The sequence below is a fragment of the Mustelus asterias genome, chromosome 21 (assembly GCF_964213995.1).
Source record: "Mustelus asterias chromosome 21, sMusAst1.hap1.1, whole genome shotgun sequence".
NCBI lineage: Eukaryota > Metazoa > Chordata > Chondrichthyes > Carcharhiniformes > Triakidae > Mustelus > Mustelus asterias.
In genome coordinates this window covers 56,750,195-56,773,451 of record NC_135821.1, presented here as the reverse complement: position 1 = coordinate 56,773,451, position 23,257 = coordinate 56,750,195, and the positions used below count along the sequence as shown (strand labels likewise).

Sequence of the window (23,257 nt, the reverse complement as noted above, 5' to 3'; positions counted from 1 at the left end):
GTCCTCCCGGGCGGGGGGAGCCGCCAGCGCCACCTCACTCGGCCTAGCGGCACTGCAACTCCACTCCCCACCTCTCCCTGCACCACCTGCAGCAAAGACATGGACCAGAGACAGGTGGAGAGACTATGATGACAGTGCATGGACAAGAGTGTTCATTGAAAGCTGTACAAATCCACAGGGCCCTCAGCCAGTCAGGAAGCCTGAGTGGATCTGATGAAAATTATTTTTTTCATTCACTTGTGGGATATGGGCATCGCTGGCTGGCCAGCATTTACTTGGTAAGAAGTCTAACAACACCAGGTTAAAGTCCAACAGGTTTATTTGGTAACCTGTTGGACTTTAACCTGGTGTTGTTAGACTTCTTACTGTGTTTACCCCAGTCCAACGCCGGCATCTCCACATCAGCATTTACTTGCCCGTCTCTAGTTGCCCGAGGGCAGTTGAGAGTCTGTGGCTTTGGAGTCACATGTAGGCCAGACCAGGTAAGGATGGCAGATTTCCTTCTCTAAAGGACATTAGTGAACCAGATGGGTTTTTTTCCCGACAATCGACAATGATTTCATGGTCATCATTAGACTTTTAATTCCAGATATTTTTTATTGAAGTCAAATTCCACCATCTGCCGTGGCGGGATTCGAACCCGGGACCCCAGACCATTAGCTGAGTTTCTGGATTAATAGTCTGGCGATAATATCACAAGGCCATCGCCTCCCTATATATGCCTATACGGGACACATTACAATACAAAATGACCAAAATATTGTGGATCCTGATTCAGGTGAGCGACACGGTGGCACGGCAGTTAGCACTGCTGCCTCACAGTGCCAGGGACCCCAGGTTCAATTTCAGCCTCGGGTGACTATCTCTGTGGAGTTTGCACATTTTACCCTGTCGGCGTGGGTTTCCAGTTTCCTCCCACAGTCCAAAGATATGCGGGTTAGGTGGGTTGGCCATGCTAAATCACCCCATAATGTCCCAGGGAATAGATCCTCTGTCAGAGAGTCAGTGCAAACTCAATGGACCAAATGGCCTCCTTCCACGCTATAGGGAATCTATGAATAGAAGAAGATTCACATTTGATTCAGTTAGCTCTCTCCACTGATCCTGCCAGACCTACTTAGCATTTCCAACACTTTCTGTTTACTGATTGGCAACATAACAATAAGCACACTCAGGAGGGTCATTTCAATTTTCTGCAGGCTCATTGCCATAAGAAAAAGGCCCCACTCTTTATATTGTTTACAAAAAATAAACACCACACGCCTCTAATATTTAATGGAGACTGAATTGTAGGTACTTGGTTCCAGTGGCAGAGAGTGGAATGTGCCTGGGACATGAGTTTGAGTTCTGGCTCAACTTTAAACATGGATTCTGGGGACAGCATATCACTTTATGGTTTATGACATTGTCTTAATGACTGTTTCTGGAGTCCAATAGGGCAGAGTGGGAGCAATGCTCACTCCTCTGTTATTTATTACAATCATTTTATCAGCTAATTTTATATTGCCCACTGCAAAGCAATCTTTAGTAATTGCATGAATAAGGATTTTTTCTCGCCACATTAAGGGAGTAGTATAATTGTTTAGGACTAAGGTGAGGAGAAATTTCTTCACCCAGTAAGTGGTGAATTTGTGGAATTCATTACCATAGGAAACAGTTGAGGCCAAAACATAGTGTGATTTCAAGGAGAAATTAGATATAGATCTTAGGGCTAAAGGGATTAAGGCGGGGGGGGGGGGCAGTGGGTGGTGAGGCAGGGTCAAGATATTGAATTTGATGATCATCCATGATCAAAATGAATGGTGGAGCAGGCTCGAAGGGCCAAAAGGCCTACTCCTGCTTCTATTTTCTGTATTTCTATGTTCAGTGACATGTAGGAACCCAATAAGGTAAATGGTAGGTGCAGTGGCTATGCTAAATTCTCCCTCAGTGTACTCAAAGAGGCACCAGAGTGTGGTGACTGGGGGATTTTCACAGAAACTTCATTGCAGTGATAGTGTAAGCCTACTTGAGACACGAATAAATAAACTTTAATGATCCAGCAGAAGGGATGAGGTTGGGTTTTTTTTTGTGGGGGGGGGGGGTTAGTGGAGATGGATGATCATTGTGTTTTGATGAGAGGTCACACGACACAAGCTTTCCCAGCGCTACTCCTTTGTCTGAATATATATAAGCGGACTCCACCTATATATTCTGTGCCTGCAGACCTCGCTCCACTTCATGAAGGAGCCAGTGGCGGATTAACCATTAGGCTGAATAGACTTAAGCCTAGGGGCCCGGAAGGGAGGGGGGCCCCCGAGAGCAAAAAAAATCACCAACTGTTCAGGTGAGCGTTCATTTTCGGCACTAAAGAGGATCAAAATCTATTTGCGCTCAACAATGAGCTATGAGAAACTTAGTCATCTGGCACTCATGCACATTGAATCAGACATGCTTCGATCTGTTGATTTACATGCTGTTATCGACACTTTTGTAAAGCAAAAAACACGGAAGCTTTTTAAAGTACAAATGTAAAGAAAATGAAAAATAAATGAAAAGGGCTGTAATTGATTCATATAAATTTATGATATTATACATGTAGCACATTATACATAATACAACGATATAAGTTATCTAACGTCACTTAACGTCACTTTATTCTATTCAACGAAGGGTGGGGCAGGGGGCCCACCCACCTGAAGAAGGGACAGCGCTCCGAAAGCTAGTGGCTTTTGCTACCAAATGAACCTGTTGGACTTTAACCTGGTGTTGTTAGACTTCTTACTGCAGGGGACAAGGTCAGGGGGCCTCACTAAAACTCAACCTAGGGGTCCGGGTGGTAGTAAATCCGCCACTGGAAGGAGCAGCCCTCCGAAAGCTTGTGATTTCAAATAAACCTGTTGGACTATAACCTGGTGTAACCCTGTAACCTCTCATCGTCGTGTTTCGAGAGGCAGGGAGACAATAGCAAGTGCTGAAAAAAAACAATGAAGAAACTCCTCAGGTTTCAGAGTGTAAAACTGAGATAAGGTTCCAGAAGCTTCACTTGACAAAGCCTTCAATCGCAGGTTGCCGGCAGTTGTTGGTTGATTGACAAACGGCTGCACCAATGGGGCGTCGAGTTGGCGGCGGCCGCCGAGCCCAGGCGGTGACTGACAGCTTGCTTGACCAATAGGAAGCGGTGCAGCCGAGGTCCGCCGTGTCCTATTGGCCAACGTTACGGGTGGCATCCAGGTAATCCAATAAGAATAGGGATTTGGGGAAGCGGGCGGCCAATGATAGAGAGGTAGAGGCGGGCTCTTTCCGGGGTCAGGTTATAAAAGGAGCGAATCGATTGCGTCACTTTCACTCAGAAGATGGTGATAACTGGCGGTGATCAGAGTGGCGGCCACTCAAACTCGCTACCCAACCAAGCCAGCCAGTGTAATCGGTGAGTATTGTAGGACGGAAAGGACTCGGGTTACTAAAATTATTTGAAATTTGAAAAGCATTTCGGGGGGGCAGGCGATCTGATTTTTATCAAATAGTTTAAAGTCTTGCCCTTGGGTGATGACGCACTTTTGACAGGAAGGCGATGGAGATTGGGCTGGGATCAGGGTTACAAGAAGGGGCTGGGATCAGGGTTACAACAAGGGGCTGGGATCAGGGTTACAACAAGGGGCTGGGATCAGGGTTACAACAAGGGGCTGGGATCAGGGTTACAACAAGGGGCTGGGATCAGGGTTACAACAAGGGGCTGGGATCAGGGTTACAACAAGGGGCTGGGATCAGGGTTACAACAAGGGGCTGGGATCAGGGTTACAACAAGGTGCTGGGGCATTAGGGGAGAAAGTGAGTCTGAGACAAGATGTTGGGAGCAAAGGGATTATAGTCTAAGTTTGATTGTTGGGGGTGAAGGCGTTAAAGTCATTGGGTTTGACTCATAGAATCATAGAATTCCTACTGTGCAGAAGGAGGCCATTCGCAGCCCATTGAGTCTGCACTGACAACAATCCCACCCAGGTCCTATCTCCACAACCCCAAGTGTTTACTCTGCTAGTCCCCTTGATACTAAAGAGCAATTTATCACAGCCAATCAACCTAACCCACACATCTTTGGACAGTGCGAGGAAAGTGGAGCACCTGGAGGAAAGCCACGCAGTCACCCAAAGCTGGAATTGAACCAGGGTCCCTGGTGCTGTGAGGCAGCAGTGCTCACCACTGTGCCACAGTGCTGATTGTTGGGAGATGGGGGTTAAAGTCAGTGGGTTTGATTGATTGATTGTTGGGAGCGAAGGGATTAAAGTCAATGGGTTTGATTGGCGCGAAAGGGTTAAAGTCAGTGGGTTTGATTGGGCGTGAAGGGGTTAAAGTCAGTGGGTTTGATTGGGCACGAAGGGGTTAAAACCAGTGGGTTTAACTGGGCGCGAAGGGGTTAAAGTCAGTGGGTTTAATTGTTGGGTGTGAAGGTATTACAGTCAGTGGGTTTGATTGGGTGCGAAGGGATTACAGTCAGTGGGTTTGATGGGAGCGAAGGGGTTAAAGTCAGTGGATTTGATTGGCGTGAAGGGGTTAAAGTCAGTGGGTTTGAATGTTGGGAGCGAAGGGGCTAAAGTCAGTGGGTGGGTTGACGTGTGCTAAGGTCTGAGTCAATGGGTTGGGTTGTCAGGTGATGGGTCTGAGTCATTGGGTTGGATTGTCAGGATAGAGTGGGGTCAATGTCAAGGCGTACGTGCCTATTGGAGTTTCATTTTTTAGATTGTCATAATGCAAACAAGTTGATAACATAAAATGAAATGCAGAGAGTTTAACCTGTTGCACATATTCTTCAAATTACATTGTCAACAACAGTAATAATTTTCACGGAGAGATTATTTCTACAGGATAAGGATGTTTATATTGAGCTGCTGGCTCATCACGGATCAGCAGCCTCATTCTCAGTCCCACCCTCTGGCCAATTCTCAAGCAGTAGAGTTCTATAAAGCCATTGACTCACTGGTGACACTGATGTAGCTGAATAAAATGCACACTATTTGACTTTGATTCCTTTTTTATGTTTGTCAAATATTGTATGAAAGCTGCAATATAATAACACCTTCCCTTTATATAACTCATTTAACATAGCTGTAATCAAAAATTAACGGAAGATATGCAGGGTAATCACAAACTGTCAGATAGAGAGGAGGCGTTTGAGGGATTTTGGGAATGCAGAGCTTAGATGGTTGAATGTGCGAGGCAAAAGGAGGGAAGGGTGCACCATGTGTACAGAACCAGAGGAAAATGTGTTGAAGGGTGTGTTTTAGGGGTAGAATAGGTTAGAGAAGGAATGGGGTGAGGCCATAATGGGTTTTAAATTTAAAAATCATTTTTAGTTTTGAGGTTTCCACAGAGCGAGTAGGTCAATGAGAACAATAGTAATGTGTGAGCAGGACTTGGTTCAGTTTGGTTGGAACTTTTTCATTTTAATTGAACTGGAAGTTTATGGAGGCTGTTGGTGTTAAAACCTTTTTGTTCCTAATTGCTATAAATGCAATGCAATTACTTATAGTTTGAAACTGAACTGCCCAAACCTCACTTGCAAATTTGTATTTTTTTTGTGTTAACAGGCTAAATTCAGTTGGTTTCTCCTGCGAAATGATGGGAGAGAAATCTAGCAATGGTAAGTTTAATTCTTTTTAGATTTTTCTGTTTTCAGTTATATTTGAAAATCAGTGGTTCCGCCAATCCCTGAGGCCCGCAAGAGAATCTGTACTTGGTGTTTGGACTGCGGCACATTTTACACATCAGAGGATCTGTAATGATTAGCATGGTCTTGTTGTGGTAAGAGTTTGTGTTGTGGATAAATATTTTAAGTATTCCTAAAAGTGTCACAGACATTCTGGTGTCTCTTTGGGGCTGCAGTGAGATATTCAAGAATCTACCATTCTTTTAATGCTTCTAATAGGTAACATGTTTGTGACTTGAACTTTTGTGCTATTTTTCTGATTGAGTGCTCGAAAAGTAATACACTTCCAAAATAATTGTGCGGCTAATGTTCCTTGGTGAATGCATAGCAGAAATAGTGCTGACTTACTAATGCTGGTCAGTGTTAAAACGTCTGATGTTTCATGTCATCAGTATTTACACCTATGAATAGTAAGTGCATCTTTGCAATGTTGTACTGTAGTAGCATTACATACTATGAAAACATGTTGCACCTGTTGAAGTGTATTTACTGGCCCTGTTAAGATCGACAACAGGCAAGACAAATCCATGAAAATGGGTCTTAGTTGATCTAAAATTCTCTCATTGCTGATAGATGAGGGGTGAGTTAAATGGAGAGACAGGAGAAGCTGCAATTGTTCTGCTTGGCACAGAGAAAGTTGAGGGTGCTGAAAATTTGTAGTGCAAGTCAAGTAACTGTTTCTTGTGGCAGTACTTGAAAATGAAAAGTGTGCAAAGCTATGGGGAAAGAGTCATGAAATGGAACTAATCAAATAACTCCTTCGAGGAGCCAGCACAATCATGATGGACGGATAACCTCAAGTGTTTTAAGGTTCTCTAATATGATGTTTGGTTAGTATTAAACCACTGACTGCAGCTTTGTGTAAAAAAAATGGAAAATAGCAATAACAGTTGAAATTCAGTTATTGCACCATACACAAGATTAGATTCATGTTTTCAATGGAGGTTTGTGTTCACGGCCATGTGAATGTGATTATTTATCTTTCAGATAAAACAAATTTGCAACAAGGATACGATAATGTTCTGAAATCAGATTCAGAAATGGAGCAAGACATTGAAATGGAGTTGGGAACAGCTGGATGTGCACAGGAGCAGGAGACTGAAAATGAAGCTGCTGTTGTGGACAAACTGAGACTTTGTTCTCCTTGTCAGAAGACTGGAAAGGAGGAGAGAAAATCACGTTCAAGAACAGTTAGCATCAAGAAATCTAAAATCTCGCGATTGAGTTCAGAGTCATCTTCAGGCAGTTCCCGGTCAGGTTCGATATCATCTTCAGATAGCTCCCGATCAAGTTCAGCATGTTCTTCAGGCAGCTCGCGGTCAAGTTCAGCATGTTCTTCAGGCAGCTCGCGGTCAAGTTCAACATCGTCTTCAGGTCTCTCCCGATCGATATCATCTTCAGGAAGCTCTCGTTCACGTTCCGTGTCCTCTGCAGGCAGATCCCGATCAGGTTCAGTCTCTTCAGAGCGATATGGTTCAAGTTCAGATGAAATCTCTTTAGCTTCAAGAGGCAGATATGCATCACTGAAGAGGAGCTACAGAAGATCAAGGCAAACCTATTCGAGGTCCCGATCTAGAAGTTGGTCAAGGTCTTGTTACCAACAATCCAGACATCGGATGTCTAATTCGACGCATAGATACAGGTCCAGATCTAGGTGCTACATACCCTCTTCTAGATCATACCAAAGGTCCAGATCCAGCTTGAGATACAGGAGATCCCGCTCAAGATCATTGTCTAGATCTCCATCCAGACCTCGGCGAAGTTACTATGGCTTTGCACGCAGAACCCCACCACCATCACGCAGAACCCCACCACCATCTCACAGAAGAAATCGAAGCAGATCGAGGGACAGATCAATCCACTTAACACAGACAGGTAAAAGATAGTTTTACAGTGTGTTCTCTTAAAAATTTGAGACATAATCTGGTACAATGTCTCTATACAAAGTGAGTCTTTTAAAGTATTGTCAAAATGTGATTTTTGTCTGTGGAGTTATAATGTTCTTTTATGGTGGTATCTTTGAGGGTAAAAGTTTAGTTTCCCTTGAGCAAGAAGCCCAGTCCATAATTTTGTACAGTATTTTACATTGCCACACCATAAAGCCTCCTTTGCCTTTCAAAGTTGAGAAGAAATGCACTTGGGCACGTGATATATCCAGTGAGCTGAAGACCACAATTAAGTCTTTCTGTTCAAGAGCTGGGTATTATCCATCATCCAGTATTATGTTTAAAGTTGCAGGGTCTCTGACTGCTCACTTATGGGAGTGATGAGGAAAATGACATTTGTATTTTCTAAAAATAAACAGGATTAAATATCTTCAGTGCAGTAAATATTAGTCTATTAATGTGACACCACCATTCATTGGCAAATGCCTCAACTTGTTTTGTTATTTTTGAAGTTAATCTCTTGTGAAGTGGTACTAATATTGCCCATCGGCACTTTAAAAGCTTAAGAGTTGCACGCTAAAATTGAGTAAGTCGTTCTTGTTTTTTTTTCCTCAGAGAAAAAGAAGTTGCTTGAAATTGCCAAGGCAAATGCTGATAAATTATTGGGAATGGGCAACATGCACTTGCCTCCCAGGCTGATGCCTCTCAAAAATGAGAGACGTTTTGAAATGAAAGCTAACAGTGATGCAGTGAAAGAATTGACTAAAAAGGTGAGTGATAAGCTCTGTACACTGTAATGAAATGTGTTACAAGTGCAGGTCTAAATGTTGAAGGTCTTTTCTATCTAACGTTTTCAGCACTCACTGACTTTTACAAAGAGCTCTCTGATCTTTATTATAGTGGCTACTGTCAGTTTACCCACTCTATTGCAGGCTGGTGTTCCTACAATGAGGTAGAATAAATTGATAGTTTTTCTGTTTCCAGCTCAACCATTGATACATTGGTTTAATATCTAAATTATTGAAGAATTCAGTTTACTTTGAGTAATATTTCCAACGGGGCACAACTGTGCAGCATGTAGCCATTCCTACAAAGTAACAGTAGAAACTATTCTATGCTGACTTGCACTATAAGGAAAAGAGAACTTTTTGTGACTCAAAATATCCCAGTGATTTTATAGCTAATTAGTATTTTTGATGTATACTTGCTGTTTGTAATATCAGAAATTGTAATTACAGTAATAATTTAACTCTGCTGTAGCTTATCAACATGTCATTCAAACACTTCCCATATATATACAAAGTAAAATTGGTTTGTGTGACTTGATTTATTTCTGTTTTATAGAAGCCTTGAAATGGACTGCACTTCTTGAAGATATGAGGTGGTATCTTTGTATCTGCGTGTGTGCAGTGTTTGCGGGCAGTTTGGCCAATGTAGTTCAGTATGGTTAAAGGAACAATTGGCTTTCAAAAACACCATGTTACAAAAGAAACTGGGGCACTGTATATTCACCCAAGTATTAAGTGGAAAAACTAAGATTAGTTTACCACGCAGGTCCTGTGGCCAAGTGGTGACCCATGTGGCTCTGCTCCATGGCAATCCTACAGTTGCCAGCCCACCATAAGATGTATTAACTGGTCTACATAATCCAATTTCATTGCCCTCTTTTTGTGTATTATTTGGGTCAGGAAGATCTGTGACTGTGTCCGGATGGTCAAAATGGGGAGTTAAGGAGAATGATGGAAGCTAGGTCTTCACTTAGCCACTGGAAGACAAGGCAGTACAGTATGTTGGTTCTTTTAATATACTGCATTGACTTATTTATGAAGGAAACTTGTCATGATGCATCTTTATGCTGCCATTTGGGGACTGTAGTGGCAAATGAACCATTCCTCCACAGCCTGCAGGACCATCATACTGTACAAATTGTCAGGACTTTTCATAGAATCCTACAGTGCAGGAGGAGGCCATTTGGCCCATTGAGTCTGCACTGACTTAAATCCCACCCAGGCCCTATCCCTATAACCCATGCACTGACCCGAGCTAGTCCCCCTGACATTAAGGGGCAATTTAACATGGCCAATCCACCTAACCCGCACATCTTTGGAGTGTGGGAGGAAACCGGAGTACCCGGAGGAAACCCACGTGGACACGGGGAGAACGTGCAAACTCCACACAGACAGTGACCCAAGCCTGGGATTGAACCTGGGCCCCTGGCGTTGAGTCAGCAGTGCCAACCACTGTGCCACCGTGCCATCCCAAATAGAAATATAACTAATTACATAGAGTATAAAGCTCAGAAATGGTGATTAAACCCATTTTCTGTGCTGGTGTTTATGCTTCATGAGTCTTTCCCCTAGTGTCTGCCTTTCAGCAGATTCTTCTATTCTCTTTCTGTCATGTGCTTGTCTAGTACATTTTCAAAATCTCTTTTCCTTAATCATTTAAATGATAGGAAATTCCCCATTGTAGCTGCTGAGTCAGAGATTACTCCTTGTCCTATTGAATTTAGTAAGTCCTGTATTTATGGCAGTAAATATGGATTTGGAAGCATTTTATCCATCCACCCTGTACAATCCATTTATAATTTTTAAAAAACCTCATCAGATCACATTTCAGTCTTCAGGTGCCGGTGGGGTTGTGGGTAAAGAAAAAAGCCTCATCCTGTTCAATGTTTCCTAATGACTGTAATCTTTACTATCCTTGTAAATATTTTTATACTTTATTACTACTGTGTTCTTTTTATAGGCACAGTAAGAAGACTCACAACACCAGGTTAAAGTCCAACAGGTTTATTTGGTAGCACGAGCTTTCGGAGCGTTGCCCCTTCATTATAGGATAGGGACTAGGACTGTTCATTGTGCTCTCAAATGTAACCTGACCAGGGTACTATACAAGCTTAACATTACTTCATTACTTGATGCACCCGTTGAAATAAATCTTAATGTTTGAATTTTTAATTACTTTGACCTGAGATAATGCTAATGAATTGCTTACCTGTATCTCTAGACCCCTTTGTCTTTCTACCCTGTTCAGTTTCTTATTTTCTATTTTTCTTACCAAAGTACATCATCTTGCAATTATCTGCAAAAGTTATTTTGCCATTTAATTGCCTGTCTAATGTATCCATTCTTCCTCCATGTTGGTTATACCCTCCAACTTGGCATCGTCTGAAATTTTGATAGTTATTGTTCCCAAGTATAACTCATTGTCAGTTATGAATAACAGTAGTCTAGCCCTTGCTCTATGGAACATTGCTTTTTTTCTCTCACTGTCCTGCAATCTGGGTAATACCCTTTTCTCCTACTGTCTGCTTTCTACTTCTTTTAAAGCCAATTTTCTATTCATCCATTTAATTGTCTCATGGTTCCACATGCCCTGATCTTTCTTACAAGCCTAACCCTGTGGTACCTTATCAAAGGTACTTTAACTGCTTGGAATCAAATTAAAAATAAATTCCCCATTGGTTTTCTAAGTACTTGCGATAGAATCTTAAGTGTTGCCGATTCCATAAATATGGCAAATCAATAAAGCCAGTACTACCTTTTAAAAATAAAGCTTGCAGTGTTTGCATTGGATGCAGAAGTAACTTGGGCAATGTAATGTGCATTAATGATTGATATTGCTGTCAATGGTTCAAGCCATCTAAGTCAACTATAGATGGCCAACCTCTTTCCCCCAGCGTTGGATTCAAGTTTAAAATGTAGGATTTGTTGGAGCTGTGTTCAAACAAAGCCCAGGCACAAGTGTCTCTAAGTTGAGTAGGATTGCCCGTCTCTGTTCTGAGCAGGTCTGTCCCCACAATTTGGCTGTTGGGTTGACTATTTAATTTTGGCATCCTCTAATCGTATTCAAAGTTCAGTACTCTTTTTGATGTTGAGATGTGATGTTATATTGGAGGTAGTATGTAGGGAACTTCATTTTGAATGTGCCAGTATTGCACTTGACCTTGGGAGTGCTGGTCTGATACTGGGTCCAAAAGTACACTTGCCATTCAAAAAGCAGGGGGAAGCAAAATAAAATAGCTGTTCTGTGCCTTGCTAGAATTCAACATCCGACGTAGTTTAGTTTACAATCCATTGCCTAAGGTTTGGAACAGAGTTCCAAACAAACAATACTGATGCATTTGGATCAGTTCTTGATGCTTGCTGCCAGAGTTTCAAATGGCTAAATATTAGTATTTTAAATTTTTAGTTAAAATAAAAGCCCTTACTACTTGCATTTGTCCTACTGTTGAGGCATATGAAGTTGAGGTTTGACTAGATGCTGCTTTTGGATTCAGTATTGACCATGCATTACAGCTTTGTTCTAGGATTTTCTTGTCCTCATAACTTATTCACTGTGTTCCAGGAAGTTTTGAATATCAGATCTTTGCCGAAGAAGAGACCAACAGTTTTTTGAAGATAAGTTTATCGGCTTTTATAGCCTAGAATATACCTTATCAACACAAGCTGTGTACAGTTCTACTTTTGTAGTAGCAATTAATGTTACTGAAACTACTCGGAAGCATTTTGAACCCTGAAGTTGAAATTGTCATTGAAATAACTAACTTGTTCAGTGGTAATTCACATTGATCTGACCCATTGATTACGTTGAAGTAATTGATGTCTATTAAACTTTGATCAGTGGATCAGATATTCTGGAACTTTACCTTCCAGTCTATTATTGATTCCTTGGGTCAGAATACTAAGATAAGGTTTGATGCATTCTAAACTCTTAACAATATTGGTGCAAATTCACAGAAATGGTATGGTGCCAGGCCACAAGGAACAATAGGAACTCTACTGCAGATTCTACCACATCAGGTAGAACAATAGTGACATTTATTATGCCAGTGCTGTAATGTTGGGTCTGCCCAACCAGTGCTACAGATGCTTCATCTGAAGAGTGTCTGATTGTGGGTCACAGTTTACAGTACAGTGGCCACTTTTAAGATTAACCTGTAGATGCTCTGTATTTTTGTGCAGGAATACAAAGAAGTTGAAGAGGATGAACCGATTAAGAAAATATCAAGTGCCACTGCAAGGATGGACACCAGTCACTGGATAGCTTTCAGTGTTAAAGTAAGTAAAATGCATCATTGCATTCTTGGAGTTATGATGTGGAGATGCTGGCGTTGGACTGGGGTAAGCACAGTAAGAAGTCTCACAACGCCAGGTTAAAGTCCAACAGGTTTATTTGGTAGCACGTGCCACAAGCCTTCGGAGCGCTGCCCCTTCATCAGGTGAGTGGGAGTTCTGTTCACAAACAGGGCGTATAAAGACATTTGAGTTTGTGTCTTTATATGTCCTGTTTGTGAACAGAACTCCCACTCGCCTGATGAAGGGGCAGCGCTCCGAAAGCTTGTGGCTTGTGCTACCAAATAAACCTGTTGGACTTTAACCTGGTGTTGTGAGACTTCTTACTGTTCTTGGAGTTAATCATCATAAAATCCCTACAGTGCAGAAATAGGTCATTTGCCCCATAGAGCCTACACTGACAACAATCTCACCCAGGCCCTAATCCCTTAATTATTTAGGAGCAATTTAGCATGGCCAATTGACCCAACCCACACATCTGTGGACTGGGAGGAAACTGGAGAACCCAGAAGAAACCCACGTAGATATGGGGAGAATGTGCAAACTCCACACACAGTGGCCTGAGGCTGGAATTGTACCCAGGCCCCTGGCGCAGAGGCATCAGTGCTAACCACTGTGCAACAGTGCCACCTCATTTGAACCAGGCACCTCTTGATCTGCAATCAAATGTTCTACCACTGAGCTATACCCCCTCAGTTAATGTTTCGAGCCTGTATGACTTCTTCAGAGCTAAAGAGATAAGAAATGTGATAGATTTTAAACTCTACAAGAGCGGGAAGAGCCGAATAGGTCAGTGATGGGTGTGAGCTAGGAGAGATTGGAATGAGATGTTTAGGGCACAAGACAAAGGAAGTGTTAATGACAGTGTTATGGCCTACTGAAGGTGCTGATTGTGGCATGTGTGAAGAAGAGAACAAGGTCTGTGCTTGGTGTAAGCAAAACTAAAGAACAAGTGACAGATGGCTCTGTGGGGAGGCGGATGGGTTATGTTGGGACAAAAAATCTTTTGGATTTTTAAAAAGGGGACCAGGTAGAGGAGAAAGTTCAGTTGAACCTAGTGAGTCCAGAAGATGATGAGGTTTCATTCCTCCAGTTTGCGTGAAAGTAAACTTCTCTTGAACTTGCACTGTGCTTGTTGCTAGGATGTAAAGATGTAATACTGTATCACTCACTGAAATAACAACCTATGATCTATTTCTGGTTAGGATTGACCAATAATACTGTAATGCACCTGTGGATTTAAATGATCATTCTAACCAATTATTACAAAATAAATTTGGCAATTATGGTTACTATCTAATTAACTTTTGTTTTTGCAGAATACAGTGGCAAAACCATTGAACCAAACGACAGCGAACACTTCTGCTAAGGAGTCTCCTGAACACAAGCGGAAAGGAAGCCCATATGGACAGTGGGTACTGGTACATAATGGCCACAAGAATGCTGATAAAACAAAGGCTCATTGAGGACATTTTTAAAATGATAAAAGTATACGAAGCATATATATATATTTTTGTATAGGGAACAATTATTCTGACATTCTGACAGAACTGCATAGTTACGCAGAATATTGTGATAACACTCCCAGCTTAGTTTGAAATGTGAGGCACTAGCTTTAGCTTGATCCAAAGTTTTCACTTTTGTGAAAGTTTAAAAATGTAAATAGACTAAAATGCATGTGTGCTCTGCATGTTTAGCAGTTGTGCTCGCAAACATTTAGGAGGCTGTGATTGATTCATGCCCAGTGTAATGTAATGCTTCTGAAATATGTTGCTGTTTTGCAGGTAAGATACTGATGTTTACTCCAGATTTCAGGTGGGACTATATCATTTTTGCAAAGAAATACCATAATTTGTTTTGTAGATGTGAACTTTGATTTCCAGAATTCAATAAAGATGCTTTGTGAATTTAAATTACTGTTTCGATGGCTTGTAACTTTTCTGTTCAAATAAATAAAATGCTAATTATGGGAAAATAGCATTTATTTTGCTCAAACTCATAATATCATGTGCAAACATTGAACGTATTTGTAGTGTGATCACTTATTTGAAATGTCACCAAATATTCAAATTAGGGTCTGTATGCTTTTTGCAGAATTTCCCAAGATTGAGGGACTAGATTCAATAAATTTAACACCAGATATTCTGCCGCTCCCAACATGTGCCTGCCCATTATTGATTTCCAATTGCTGGTACACCCTCTGCCTACCTTATACCTGTTTTGATTTTATACACTGAGTTTTATATACCTAGTTGGTAGCCAAGGTGATTCTAAATTGTCACGTCTCAAGTCTTTGATACATTGAAACTAGAAGCAGAAATAGGCCATCGAGCTCTTCGAGCCTGCTCCCCCATTCATTCTGATCATCAAATTCAATATCCTGATTTTCCACCCCCTCCCCATGTTCCTTGGTCCCTTTAGCCACAAGAGCCATATCTAATTTCTTCTGGAAATTAAAGAACATTTTGGCCTCAACTATTTTCTGTGGTAGTGAATTCCACACTTTCACCTCTGGGTGAAGAAATTTTTCCTCACCTCAGTCCTAAAAGGTTTATTCCTTATCCTCAAGCTATGACACCAAGTTATGGACTCGCCCACCATCAGGAACATTCTCTTTGAATCTGCCCTGTGTAACCCTGTTAGAACTTTATAAGTTTCTGAGATCCCTTTCACTCAGCTCCAGTGAATATCCTAACCAATTTAGTGCATCCTCATATGACAGACATGCCATCCCAGGAATCAGCCTGGTAAACCTTTTCTGTACTCCCTCTATAGCAAGGACATCCTTCCTCTAATAAGGACACCAAAACTGCACACAATACTCCAGGTGTGGCCTCACAAACGCCCTATCCAATTGCAGCAAAACATCCCTATCCCTATACTCAAATCCTCTTGCTATGTCTTCCTTACTGCCTGCTGTACTTGTGCACTTTCAGTGATTGATGCACGAGGATACCAAGGTCTCGCTGAGTATCCACCTCTCTCAAATTACACCCATTCAAGTAGTCATCTGCCTTCCTATTATTGCTACCAAAGTGGACAACCTCACATTTATCCACATTTATACTGTTTCTGCTATGCAGATGCCCACACACAGCCTGTCCAAATCACACTGAAGCATCTCTGCATCCTCCTCGCAGCTCATCCTCCCACCCAACTTTATCATCTGCAAATTTGGGGATAATACATTTAGTTCCCTCTTCCAAATGATTAATATACAATGTGAACACTAGGTGTCCTAGCACAGATCCCTGTAGTACCCCACTGGTCACTGCCTGCCAATCAGAAAAGACCCATTTATGCCAACTCTTTGCTTCCTATCTGCTAACCAGTTTTCTATTCATGTCAAGACATTACCTGCAATTCCATGAGTTTTAACTTTACATAGTCTTATGTTTTGTCAAAAGTCTAAATAAACCACGTCTGCTGGTTCTCCTCGGTCAACACTACTAATAACATCCTCAAAGAATTCCAATAGATTTGTCAAGCATGATTTCCCCTTTGTAAATCCATGTTAACTGTCTGATTATGCCACTGCTTTCCCAATGTTAAGCTATGAAATCCTTGATAATGGACTCCAGCAACTTCCCCAGAACCGACGTTAGGCTCACTGGTCTATAGTTTCCTGTTTTCTCTCTACCTCCCATTTTGAATAGCGGGCTTACATTAGCTACCCTCCAATCTGTAGGAACCAGTCCAGAGTTCAAAGAATTATGGAAAATAACGACCAATGGATCTACTATTTCCAGGACTTTAAGTATTCTACCTTTCCTTGGATCTGATATGGGGACGCTGGCATTGGACTGGGGTGGGCACAGTAAGAAGTCACACCAACAGGTTAAAGTCCAACAGGTTTGTTTGGCATAACAAGCTTTTGGAGTGCTGCTCCATCAGGTGAGTCATCACTCAACTAATGAAGGAGCAGCACTCCGAAAGCTCATGATACCAAACAAACCTGTTGGACTTTAACCTGGTGTTGAGACTTCTTACTATTTCCTTAGATCACTTTTGTGTATTGTCAACAGTCCAAAGGATATTAGAAACAACATAGGTTGATGCTGTAAACATAGTCTGTACTTTAAAGCTGCAGCAGTCATTGGTTAACTTGAGTCCATATCACTAAGTGTTCATTTCTGTAATCCTCAAAGACGTTTCAAGAAACTTGAGTGGTGGATAAAGAGTAACCACCAAGCAGAAGCAAGGGTAAAGATGATTTAAAAAGCACTAACTAAGGGAATGCTGGTAATGGGTGAGAGTGTTCCTGAGGGTCATGTCAGTGGTTCGAGGGGAGATGGCTGATAAAATGCTAGGAATGTGGAATAGGCCAGTGAGTTGCAGAGAGTGCAGGACTGAAAATGTGTGTTACAAATCCCTGTTTAACTGACATGTAAAAGAGTGCTTTACAAAGAAGCATATATAGAACATAGAACAGTACAGCACAGAACAGGCCCTTCGGCCCACGATGTTGCGCCGAGCTTTATCTGAAACCAAGATCAAGCTATCCCACTCCCTATCATTCTGGTGTGCTCCATGTGCCTATCCAATAACCGCTTAAATGTTCCTAAAGTGTCTGACTCCTCTATCACTGCAGGCAGACCATTCCACACCCCAACCACTCTCTGCGTAAAGAACCTACCTCTGATATCTTTCCTATATCTCCCACCACGAACCCTATAGTTATGCCCCCTTGTAATAGCTCCATCCACCTGAGGAAATAGTCTTTGAACATTCACTCTATCTGTCCCCTTCATCATTTTATAAACCTCTATTGAGTCTCCCCTCAGCCTCCTCCGCTCCAGAGAGAACAGCCCTAGCTCCCTCAACCTTTCCTCATAAGACCTACCCTCCAAACCAGGCAGCATCCTGGTAAATCTCCTCTGCACTCTTTCCAGCGCTTCCACATCCTTCTTATAGTGAGGTGACCAGAACTGCACACAATATTCCAAATGTGCTCTCACCAAGGTCCTGTACAGTTGCACCATAACCCCACGGCTCTTAAACTCCAACCCCCTGTTAATAAAAGCTAACACACTATAGGCCTTCTTCACAGCTCTATCCACTTGAGTGGCAACCTTTAGAGATCTGTGGATATGGACCTCAAGATCTCTCTGTTCCTCCACAGTCTTCAGAACCCTACCTTTGACCCTGTAATCCACATTTAAATTAGTCCTACCAAAATGAATCACCTCACATTTATCAGGGTTAAACTCCATTTGCCATTTTTCAGCCCAGCTTTGCATCCTATCTATGTCTCTTTGCAGCCTACAACAGCCCTCCACCTCATCCACTACTCCACCAATCTTGGTGTCATCAGCAAATTTACTGATCCACCCTTCAGCCCCCTCCTCTAAGTCATTAATAAAAATCACAAAGAGCAGAGGACCAAGCACTGATCCCTGTGGCACTCCGCTAGCAACCTGCCTCCAATCTGAAAATTTTCCATCCACCACCACCCTCTGTCTTCGATCAGACAGCCAGTTACCTATCCAATCGGCCAACTTTCCCTCTCTCCCACACCTCCTCACTTTCATCATAAGCCGACCATGGGGGACCTTATCAAACGCCTTACTAAAATCCATGTATATGACATCAACTGCCCTACCTTCATCAACACACTTAGTTACCTCCTCAAAAAATTCAATCAAATTTGTGAGGCACGACTTGCCCTTCACGAATCCGTGCTGACTATCCCGGATTAATCCGCATCTTTCTAAATGGTCGTAAATCCCATCCCTAAGGACCTTTTCCATCAATTTACCAACCACCGAAGTAAGACTAACCGGTCTATAATTACCAGGGTCATTTCTATTCCCTTTCTTAAACAGAGGAACAACATTCGCCATTCTCCCATCCTCTGGCACTATCCCTGTGGACAGCGAGGACCCAAATATCAAAGCCATATATAGAGGAGAAAGGACTGTTCAAGGAACTAGCAAAATCTAACTCAAAATCTGTTCCTCGGGTGGCTGCTCGTTGGATTTTGAGACTCAAGTTTATTTATTAGTGTCACAAGTAGGCTTACATTAACACTAATGAAGTTACTGTGAAAATCCCCTAGTCGCCACACTCCGGCACCTTTTTGGGTGCACTGAGGGAGAATTTAACATGGCCAATGCACCTAAACAAACATCCTGTTCAAATAAGAGGGGGTCTTTGCAATATGTGGCATCATCCGAGGCCAGAATTGAACCCGGGTGAGCAGAGGCAACAGTGCGAACCATTTACAAAAGGAGCATCACAATACTTTGAATCCATCCAATCATACTTCTGACCTGGCTGCTGTGCAGAAACAGCCCCTGTAAAATCACAAATGACATTCTCTGACTGATCGTGATAAACTATTCCTTGCTGACCTTGTGCCATTTTCACCATGCTGTCCTCTTCCAATGCCTCTGCTCCATTATCCAGGTGGGTGGAGCTGCTGCAGTTTCCTTGTACTTTAACCTGAAGTTTCTTGTGAACCTATTCTTCCTCTCTTATTTCTCACCTTTGCTCTCCCTTGGTGACATCTTTAAAAACACAGGTTTCATATGTATACCAATGACATTCAGCTCCATCTCATTACCTCCTAGGATCTCTCACCTGTGTCTGATTTGTCACACTGCTTGTCTGATATCCAATATTAGATTTGCAGGAAGGTCCTTCAACCAGATAAGGGGACTATAGCCAGTGTCTTTGGCCCCCACCATAATGACCATTCTGTTCACCATTTCCATTCCTGTTAACTGTGATGAAACCTGTAGTTTGCAAGCTGTTGCCTGCATTGACAGTGATTCCAAAGTCTATTTTTGGGACTGTTCCTAACTGAAAAATAAACCAAAGCTCCAGGTTTCTGGGAAGGGTGTTATAATTGGAATTCCTAGTTGTGACAACAGACTGAGAAATCAGCCCATGTGTTAGGCCGTGAGGGAAAAGGGAGCTGATTGGGAAGGAAAAAAAATCAGGTGAGAGATCTAATTTCAGCCAGTGGTTGAAACAGACAAGATGTTCTTGGAGTTCAGTAGGAGGATAACGATACCGTGGCTGTGGAGAAGCTGTGAGACAGCTAAGGTAGGAAATCATGGCACTGCTGGAAAAGAGGACCAAAAAGGTCAGTTCTGTGAACAGCTGAGGGATCAGGAAAGGTGTGCCTTTTGGTGGAAGTTGTACCAGTGGAATTGGGGCTGAGAAAATTTGCTGTTGTGTGGGACTTCATGGCTAACTCCTGAATGAGTAAGAGAACTGAAACTCTACCTGGGAAAGATTGAGTTTTGTCATTCTGTGGCAAAGTTTAATGTTACATTTGCTGAAGGAACTCTACTCAGTCTGGGTAGTAGATTTTAGTTTAACTTGACCATTCTTAGGAATGTCATAAGAACATAAGAACTAGGAGCAGGAGTAGGCCATCTGGCTCCTCGAGTGTGCTCCGCCATTCAATAAGATCATGGCTGATCTTTTCGTGGACTCAGCTCCACTTACCCACCTGCTCACCATAACTCATTCCTTTACTGTTCAAAAATTTATCTATCCTTGCCTTATATATACTGTATTAATCTTAACAAGGTCAAGATGCCATTTTATACTACCATTGGGCCAAATAAACCATTTTGTAATCTCTAAATACAAACTACAGAACCACACACATACTAATCAAAAATTACCTGCCAGAAAGAGATGATTGAATCGGTAGTGAGCCTCAATTATATAATTGATGAATAAATAATTAATCTGATACTTAAGGGTGGGTAATATTCTGTTTGAAGCTTAAAGCATTAACTTGCTACAAACCAATATTGTCTGCAGTGAGAAAGGGTGCAATCGGATACCAATGAGCATGAACCTCCATTTTGTCCTTAGACATCTGGAGAAAGTACATAGTAACGAACATGGTTGGTATAAATTCTGATAAGTCTTATTCTACTCAATGTGGAATGGGTGCAAATAGTTAAAACCAATGAAATTGACCCAGTAACAACAATTAACTAACTGGCTAGGAGCAGCAGTCTAGATTCGAAATGGGGTGATGCTATTGCAAGGGTTTAAAAATGGAGGTTTCAAGAACCATCTTTACCATCAGTCAGAAGAGAAAAGGACTATAGTCGTAAGATGGACTGAGTGCTCCCTGAGGCGGGATTTTGGGGAAATCATTGAGGGAACCTGAGGTTGATTTACACTTCTACCTGGCCCCCAATAAAAGCTGTTCTTTTCCCCTTTCAAAATAAACTTTGATTTCTTTTTATACTTTCATGGGATATGAGCGTCACGAGTAGTGCCAATATTTGTTGTTCATCCCTAATTGCCTTTGAACTTGCTAAATGGTGCAGTTAAGAGTCAGTTGCATTGTTGTGGGTCTGGAATCACATGTAGGCCAAACCAGGCAGGAATGGCAGATTTCCTTTCCTAAAGGACATTACTGAACCAGATGGGGTTTTCCAACAGTCAATGATAGTTTCATGGTCAACATTACTGAGGCTAGCTTATAATTCCAGATTTAAAAAACTTAATTTGAATTTAAATTCCAGAAGCTGCCGTAGTGGGTTTTGAATCCATGTTCCTAGAGAATTAATTGTTTGCTGTTCCAGAGTCTTGCCTTATGGTTGAGTCCTCTGTGAGCTTGAGCATTTTAGGGGGTTGATTTGGAAACAAGTTAGGTGTGCACAACTAAAGTAAGCCAATTTATATTCAATCTGAAATGCCCCATTAAAACTTATGTCTATGTAAGAAATTTGTGAAATCTTTGTGTCAGATATTTAAAGCATAATTTATGGTTTCTATTGAATACAACTTGCCTGTTGATTCATGTTTAATTTATGTTGATTTTGGTTTTATTGGGACAGTAATAGTTTTAATAAGTGAAATCTTGTCATTAGTTTTTTTCCTTTTGGCTCATTTGGGAAGTTAGATTCTTTTATGTTATTGGTCCTCACAGGGATTGTAACAACTATCTTAAGCTGATATCATGGACAGAATTTTATGAGTTTTCTTACTGTCCATGATCAATGTGTTTTGTATGTGAGGCGTGTGTAACCCCGTTCCCTCAGTGATGGCCCCAATTTAAGTACATCCAGCAGCAAGATTTTGATTAGAGCCCCCGGGTGGTTGGAGGCAGGGGCCGGGCCGTGCTCATGGGGCAGTGCTGGCCTGGCACTGCCTGCTGGACACCCTGGCACTGCCCACTGGGCACCATAACTTTGACAAGATTATGAGTGGCATGGACAGAGTGGATAGTCAGATGCTCTTTCCTAGGGTAGAAAAGTCAAGTACTAGGGGACATAGGTTTAAGGTGCGTGGGGAAAAGTTTAGATGAGATGTGCGAGGCAAGTTTTTTTTTACACAGAATGTCTGGAACGCGCTGCCCGGGGAGGTGGTGGGAGCAGATAGGATAGCGGCATTTAAGGGGCAACTAGACGAATACGTGAATGGGATGGGAATGGAAGGATGCGGACTCCGTAAGTGCATATTTTAGTTTAGGCAGGCATCATGATCAGCGCAGGCGTGGAGGGCCAAAGGGCCTCTTTCTGTGCTGTACTGTTCTTTGTTCTTTTTGTGAGTATTTAAATAAAGATTATATGATCTCATACTTTCCCCAGGGATGCAAATGTGACACCTCAATCACTTGCCTCTCACACTCACGATCACTTGTATGTAAATCAGATACTGATGAAGTGAAAAGAAAATAATACAATTAAAACTTCAGCTTCATTCTTAGCAGGCTTGTAGTTTCTTAGATGAGTTGATTCTTTGTTTGAAGTTAAGGTTTTGTAAGCAGAGGTTTCTCAGTAAGCTGCGAGGCTTTGTGTAGTTGAATTTCCAGGAGGTTGGTCCTCAGGTGAACTCGGGGACAGGTTGGGGAAGTTGTTCTCTTCTGAGGTATTGCTGTTTATTACCTTGGCTACTTAGTTGACTGTAGCTGATTCGATGGTTTCCCGGTTGTCTTTGTGTCTCTGCATGGCTGATTCTTGCATTTTAAAAGAAGGCAACAAACATGGCTGTCTCACCCATGTGTCCTGTCACAAGTCCAAAGTCCTTTTTTAATTGAGATGGGTGGTCAGGTTTATAAACATCTTCTGTTGTTATTGGACACTTAGAAATTTACCCAGTCTGGGTTTGAATGATGAAGCATCTTAATGCAGTGGGAGATCAGTAGGGATCCAATCATATTTGTCTCACACACATTGAGTTTGGTGTGTCTTTTGCCCACGGCGAACCAGAAAGATGAGTCAGCCGGAAGGCTATAGTCTTTTTGTTGATGTTCCAGCCTTAAATAAAGGGATGTGTGAACTCCCTGGATGTCTGTGACTGTCCAGTATTGCTTGACTCTCAGGATAGTTTGGAGCTGAGACTACCAGAGGTCACACAACTGGCAGCGGCTAGTTTAACAATCTACTTTTCTTCAGTATTGCCTGAAATTGCATGATACACTGGAACATAACACTGCATAAGGTTGTTTGCAACCTCCTGTTTGATCCTGAGTTGAATTTCTAACTACATATTTGCATGATCACCAAATAGCCCTCTTCTATCTCTGTAACATCCCTCAACTCCAACCATCTCTCTGCTCATCTTCTGCTGAAACCCTTTGTTACAAGTGCATTGTTTTAAGTTTAAAAAAAGGATGTTTTGATATTTTA

At 41.9% G+C, this 23,257-nt stretch overlaps 1 protein-coding gene across 12 annotated transcripts; it reads left to right on the top strand.

Annotated features, from left to right (window-relative positions):
* The first annotated feature begins 3,331 nt into the window (after positions 1–3,331).
* Positions 3,332–14,672, top strand: rsrp1 (arginine/serine-rich protein 1). 12 transcript variants are annotated; one of them, XR_013500443.1, is made up of 10 exons: positions 3,332–3,409; positions 5,565–5,617; positions 6,671–7,558; positions 8,185–8,339; positions 8,914–8,950; positions 11,920–11,976; positions 12,312–12,374; positions 12,537–12,632; positions 13,967–14,135; positions 14,432–14,557. XR_013500443.1 is itself a non-coding variant. In XM_078237930.1 (7 exons), the coding sequence occupies exons 1-6, from the start codon at positions 3,336–3,338 to the stop codon at positions 14,111–14,113; spliced, it is 1,413 nt and encodes a 470-aa protein (XP_078094056.1). In that variant the 5' UTR covers positions 3,332–3,335; the 3' UTR covers positions 14,114–14,135; positions 14,432–14,672. The 12 variants fall into 12 exon arrangements, 3 of the variants coding, with proteins under 3 accessions (XP_078094056.1, XP_078094057.1, XP_078094055.1); XR_013500444.1 differs by adding an exon at positions 10,318–10,455 and having other exon boundaries at positions 11,920–12,374; positions 13,967–14,058; positions 14,432–14,556; XR_013500440.1 differs by adding an exon at positions 10,318–10,455 and having other exon boundaries at positions 11,920–12,374; positions 14,432–14,556.
* Positions 14,673–23,257: the final 8,585 nt, after the last annotated feature.